Below are 6,000 nucleotides of genomic sequence, written 5' to 3' on the forward strand. Positions count from 1 at the left end.
CATTTTCATCTTGTGCTGTTGTGTTACTCGTTTGTGCTTAGAGTTCTACTTGGGTTTTCATTCTTAGGCTATCTACCATAAAGGGTTTGATCATCCTGCTCGGGTTGTTGGGGCAGGGACACATAACATTACAACTGTCCAGACCTCTGATATCGCTGTCGTTGTGTGTAGGTTCTGTGAGCGAGGACACACTGTGGTTGGCGCTGATCTGGCCGAGAGCGCCGCACAACGGGTCTTCAAGCAGTACAAGCAGAAACCTATCATTGAAGACGTCCCCAGTATCAACGGAAAACTGTACAAGGTATTTGCAAAGTCAGGAAAAAGTGTGATACGCTACTTATGTGTTTCTCAGTTTCAAAGAACGACTTCAATAATGTCCAGGCAAATACTGGACGTTTTCCAAAGCGTCCTGAATGTGCTTTATGAAACAGTCACCAACTCAATATACATTACCTATATGTGTCACAAGGTAATAATGATTGTATTTCTGTACGCAGTACATTATCGAAATAAGAAACGTGTCTCTCTATATAACCATATTTTCAGTAAACAATGTTCTGTGTCTTTGCTATATAGATCTTACATCCAAGCTGTTTATTGCCCCCATTGTTACATTACTTACACTGTTAATAAAAAGAAGAGGTTATTCTATAAACAAGTGTCACAACTTTAGTGAGATAAATAGTCTACAGTGTAATAGGACGGTGACGTACGTTCAAGGATATCCCAGATTGGTTCGATGGGTGTCAAGTCTGGACTGTGTGCTGGCCATGGTAGGGTGGTTATGTTATCCAGCTGGAGGTAGTCATCCTGAAACTCCAAACGACGTCCACGTGTGCCTCCGTGATGCTGTCACGCCGAGCACTGCTCCAGCGACACGTCCCTGAGTAACATGTACAGGTATTCACAGTGATCCAGACCCTATCTGTTGCGGTTGTCGAGGAAGTCCAATGTGAACCTTGATTCATCCGAAAACATAGTTCCTGCCCACGGACGATTGTTCCAGCGCTGCCGCTCTCTACACCAACAACGTCTTGCAACGTGACGGCCCCTCAGTCGCGGGATAACACGGACGTCGACCATACAGGTTCCTTCTGTGTAGCCGATTACACTCACCGTCCGTCTACTCACCCTAACACCTGTAGCTCTGTGAAGCTCATCTTCAATTCGAGAGACACTTCGTCCACGGTTTCGTAACACAGTCGTTCTGATGAAACGGATATGTGATCCAGTTGTCGCTTTTGGTCGACCAGATTGACATCTGTCATCGACGTTATTTGTCTGTCGATATCGGAAAGGGGCGAGTGGTGACGAATGATATGAGATTGCGTACACAATTCAGTACTGCTCGAAGAGCCTGGTTGGAACTGGGCCTCCTTTCACAAAGCACTAAGGTGGTCGTAAGTCACTAAGGTGATCTTAGTGCAATGTTAAAGAATGGGAGTTAAGGTTAACCTTAGTAAAGGTTGCTTCGTGAAAGGAGCCCCTTGTCTACAGCAACCCAAACTTGTCGTAAAAGGCGACTAACGGGATCGGGACTTGGTAGATGACGTCATCGTAACCCAAATTCATAGATCGATGCTCGTGATATCAACCACTGGATTATCTGGTCACGAATATTTATTTACAGACTGCTGGCATATAGCTGAAATATTGCCGAGTGCGGCGTTATACAACAAACAAATTAATACAACCTTAGGACATTCATCTTAATGACAGTCAAAGTGTTCAACAAAGCTTCTAAAGTTATTTGACTAAGTTGAACCACCTACACAAGCGACGACAACCTCGCGGACTGCTGAGACATATATTTCATGACGCACGCACGCACGCACGCACGCACGCATGCACGCACTCATTGTGGAAATAAGTACGGCGTTAAAGATCAAACAAACATCTGAAACAAGTAATATTAATAGAAACCTTCTATAAGACAATCACTAAGAAATATGGACATTTGAAAAATATGAGAAGGTTCAGTGTATCAAAGTTTTTTCTTCTGTCACAGAATGAGACTGGCACCTTCAAATTTTACGTTGGCAATTTCTTCCAGTTCAACGAGTGAGTATACCAATAAACTGACAGGGCGATATACTAGTAACCGGCGTGCGAATATGATTTTACTCAGATCTTAGCAGTATTTCAGTAATATCAGAGCAGAGAAACAGAAGAAAAAGATATTCTGAAGATCATGGAGTGATAAAGTTAGATAACGTAACATTTGTTTTTTTCTCCTACGCCACATTTTTAAAATGTAAACAGCATTTGCCGATCTGCCCAAGAAACAAACCTGTCACTACTGCAATGTCACGCACGAACGGTTTAAGATGAAAACGTCTATATGCATACAGTGATAACATACCTGTTGTAACATCATCTGTTTCAAGGGATTTGGAAGGAACGTTCGACTTTATCTGGGACTCTAAGGCTATGTGTGCTGTTGACCCCAGAGACAGACCCAGGTATGTATTCAGGCAACTCTTTGTTTCAGTAGCAATTCTTCCAACAATAAACTCGTGAATTACAGAATGTCATAAAGAAAATATATCATTTTTCTCTCACTGCGAAAACAAAGTTTGGTGAACTGGTGCCGTTTGCAGGTCAGCAATTGTGTAGTTGTTAATTTTAGCTTTTCAAAGACAACAAGTTGCTGCAAACTTACGTATGCACTTTTGTTAATATATCGGAACGTACAGGGAATGTATGAAGACTGAACTCGGGGTCAGAAAAAGCTACCCTCTCACTTGCCCTAAGAAGCAAAGAGGATGGGGATATGGGATGACCACAATGTTTCTCACTGTGATTAAAGCTAGGGAAATATCTGCTTATATTTCACGTTTTTAAAGGTTTTCCTGTCTCCTACCCGTAGTTAAATATCACAGCTATCCAGTGTAGTGTACTGTAAAGGTCTTGTGATCGGTGTGTTTGTACCTCCAGATACCTGAATGTTATCCGAAGTGTGATGGGACCAAAGTGTACAATGATGCTGGAGTTCCCTAAGAAAATATTTTCAGGTAATTGGAAAATAAATCTTTTGCTTAGTCGTAAGTATCACCTATATCGATCAATCACAGTTATTTCTTAATTCCCATGCTAAAAAAACAATCTGATATGGGCCCCAGCCACAGGAAGCTTCCGCCAAGAGCAGAGCCGACTGCACCATTTCAAATGCCATGTGCATGTGTTTGTGAGTCACCAGGTAGTGATGATACCAGGTAGTCATAATGCACAAGTCAAAATAAGGAACTGCTTAGAACTAGTGTTGGGAATTGGTTAAAATCTCATAATTGATGATTGGTTCATTACAACTGATCAATCATCGAAAATAATTGGTTAGCGTCATTAATGAAATTTGTTAATGCACATAAAAATATGGAAAAACATGTAGTTCTTTGGGTTTTTTTGGCAAAATTTCACATCTTTAAATGATGACTATAGTCCGGACCGATGAATTGCAATCTAACTCGAAAACTAATAAACATAAAATACTCAATGAAACACTGATCATAATCAAAACGTCAGACCAACTCGGTGAGGTTTTTGCAGAATTTATGTCCTAAAAATAAACAAGTTGTTTAACAAACTATCATTAAAATATTGACACAGTTCACTATTTGTTACGAGGGAGGAGTGCAGAGAAAGGGACAGCCAGGTGTGCGAGAAAGGATGGAGACGGCACAGCACAGGCTAATGAATCAATAACTTTGTCGGCACTTGTGCATGTGCTTCCCTAACACCTGGCTGTCCCTTTCTCTGCACTCCTCCCTCGTAACAAGTAGTGAACTGTGTCAATAGTTTCATGATAGTTTGTTAAACAAGTTTTTTAATTTTAGGACATAAATTCTGCAAACAAATCTCAGAGTTGGTCTGATGTTTTGATTATAATCAGCGTTTCATTGAGTGTTATATGTTTATTAGTTTTCGAGTTAGATTGCAATTCATCGGTCCGCTTTTGAGCCAAACGGACTATAGCTATAGTATGTTAGGAACATAAATTTCTTGGAGTCTTTAAGATAAATTCAATCATGACTTGAAACGAGCTTGTAGTGCTTATGAAATGTAACAGACAAAACCAAGCTTGTGAAAAATATTATTAATGGAAACAAGTGTTCCAGAATTGTTTGTGTTCGATTATGAGAAAACATGATCGATTGCTTGGTCGTTTAGTCACTGCGACCAATCTTCGATTATTTCAATTAATCGGACCACCACTACTTAGAACACTATTTGATTGGCCTTCATCAGAGACACCTTGCACCAAATAAATGTGTATGTGCGTGTAAAGTTGAGCTTTGTTTTACTTCAGGAGCACCGTACTGTTTCAGTGAGGAACAGATAAAGGAGTTTTACGGTAAGAGTCTTACGGTCATTTTAGAATCTGTAGTATTAATGAAGGCCGAGATGAATTGGAAATTCATTTTCTGTCTCCATCGGTTGACACGTTTTTGTACAGGTGAAGTACATTTATCAAGTAAACCTGTACCCAGATGCCACTCTGACAGGTAGCCTAGTGGTAAACGCGTTCACTCGTCACGCCAAAGACCGTGACATTGCTTGAATATTGCTAAAAGCGGTATATAACCTTACTCACTCACCCACTGGACTTGTGGGTGCTGAATTGTGACGAAGGGCGAGATTGATATAATTAAAAAACTCATATGTCTTACACTCAGCTATTTGTTTTCCTGATTATTATATTTTGGTTAATTATTTCCCCTTAATCGATCCTAACACGTGTTGTTACCAAGGCGACATCTGCGACGTGGAGTATCAGGACCAATACGACTTCGACATGCACAAAGCCTACCACGGGGACGTGGACGAAGAAGGGCGACCACTGAAGCAGGAAGAGGTGGAGGAAGAGGGTAAGGAAGAGGATAAAGACAAAATCATCCCCTTACAGTCTTATTGTCTGAGGAAAAGGGAGTGATGTGGCTCTTCTCTCAGCGAGTTGCAAACTCTCCTGGAACCAGCATCAACCAGGGTACACTCAGTTTTGTGGGCGTGGTGAGACTGAGTCTAATCTCCGCGACTCAAACACATCGTGCAGGCGGATATGCTTGAAACGATGTCTCAGCCGACGAGTCTGAAGTCGTCATGGTAGAGCAGACTTACATGTGCTCTTTAATGGGGGTCACCTCACATCCATGTGTTGGACTGTATAACTATATATTGTAGTATAAATCAATCTAATAATCAGTTATTACCCTAACTCGTAACATAGAGTGTCTGAGTTTTACATACGATGCTAGCTGCTACCTTAATACAAAGAGTGAACATGTCAGCAGATTTAAAAGATAAGATCACACATCATCGTTGTGACTAGTTTTGCCTTAACAGACACATGTTGTTTGGTAACTGGTATTTGCAATTTCATTTTTGTGACCAGATATACAGAGCAGAACTCTTCATGTAAATCCATTTTGTTTTAGAAATGCTTTTGTTACACATGGCATATAAAGTTTAATAAAACATGACACAAAAGTTATATTTTAGAAATTAATTTAGAGTTGTAACACATAGCATATAAAGTTAAATAAAACATGACACAAAAGGACATTGATGACTTATCTTTGCCCATAACATAAAGCATGCCAATAAGGCATTGTACTGCATTAATATATTGCACTGAGAAACAAGGAGAGGGTAAGTAAAAACAGCAAATATCGTGCAACTAAATCATCATGTTACTGATGACAGATTGTGGTTGTTTAGTTTATAGTATAGGAACACCAGCCTTTTGGAAAGGTGGCCAAATGAACGTTCGTTCCAGTTCAAATATGAACAATCGCATACTGACATCACCTCAAGTTAGTGAGCGAGTGAGTGAGTGAGCATTGTTTTGTGCAGCGTTTGACGATCTTGCGGCACTTTCACTACAGGGACACCAAGAATGACCTTCACACATTGTTCACATACTGGACATCGACATGACGACTCGATCAGTGTATTAACTGACATGTATCTGTGCCAAATATGATTCGAACAATTGCTTCAATA

General features: G+C 40.4%; 1 protein-coding gene across 3 annotated transcripts in view; it reads left to right on the forward strand.

The window, feature by feature from the left end:
- LOC124275399 (probable thiopurine S-methyltransferase) overlaps positions 1–5,559 on the forward strand; it is a 16,104-nt gene extending 10,545 nt beyond the window's left edge. For all 3 annotated transcript variants that reach the window (XM_046710954.1, XM_046710957.1, XM_046710955.1), the window contains exons 4-9: positions 172–301; positions 2,009–2,061; positions 2,388–2,462; positions 2,938–3,014; positions 4,307–4,351; positions 4,749–5,559. In XM_046710954.1, coding sequence (XP_046566910.1) covers positions 172–301; positions 2,009–2,061; positions 2,388–2,462; positions 2,938–3,014; positions 4,307–4,351; positions 4,749–4,930 — 562 coding nt within the window. In that variant the 3' untranslated portion in view covers positions 4,931–5,559. The remainder of the gene's footprint in view (positions 1–171; positions 302–2,008; positions 2,062–2,387; positions 2,463–2,937; positions 3,015–4,306; positions 4,352–4,748) is intronic.
- The last annotated feature ends 441 nt before the right edge of the window (positions 5,560–6,000 follow it).

The sequence above is a fragment of the Haliotis rubra genome, unplaced genomic scaffold, assembly GCF_003918875.1.
Source record: "Haliotis rubra isolate DU_JTF1 unplaced genomic scaffold, ASM391887v1 Scf2, whole genome shotgun sequence".
Classification (NCBI taxonomy): Eukaryota; Metazoa; Mollusca; class Gastropoda; order Lepetellida; family Haliotidae; genus Haliotis; species Haliotis rubra.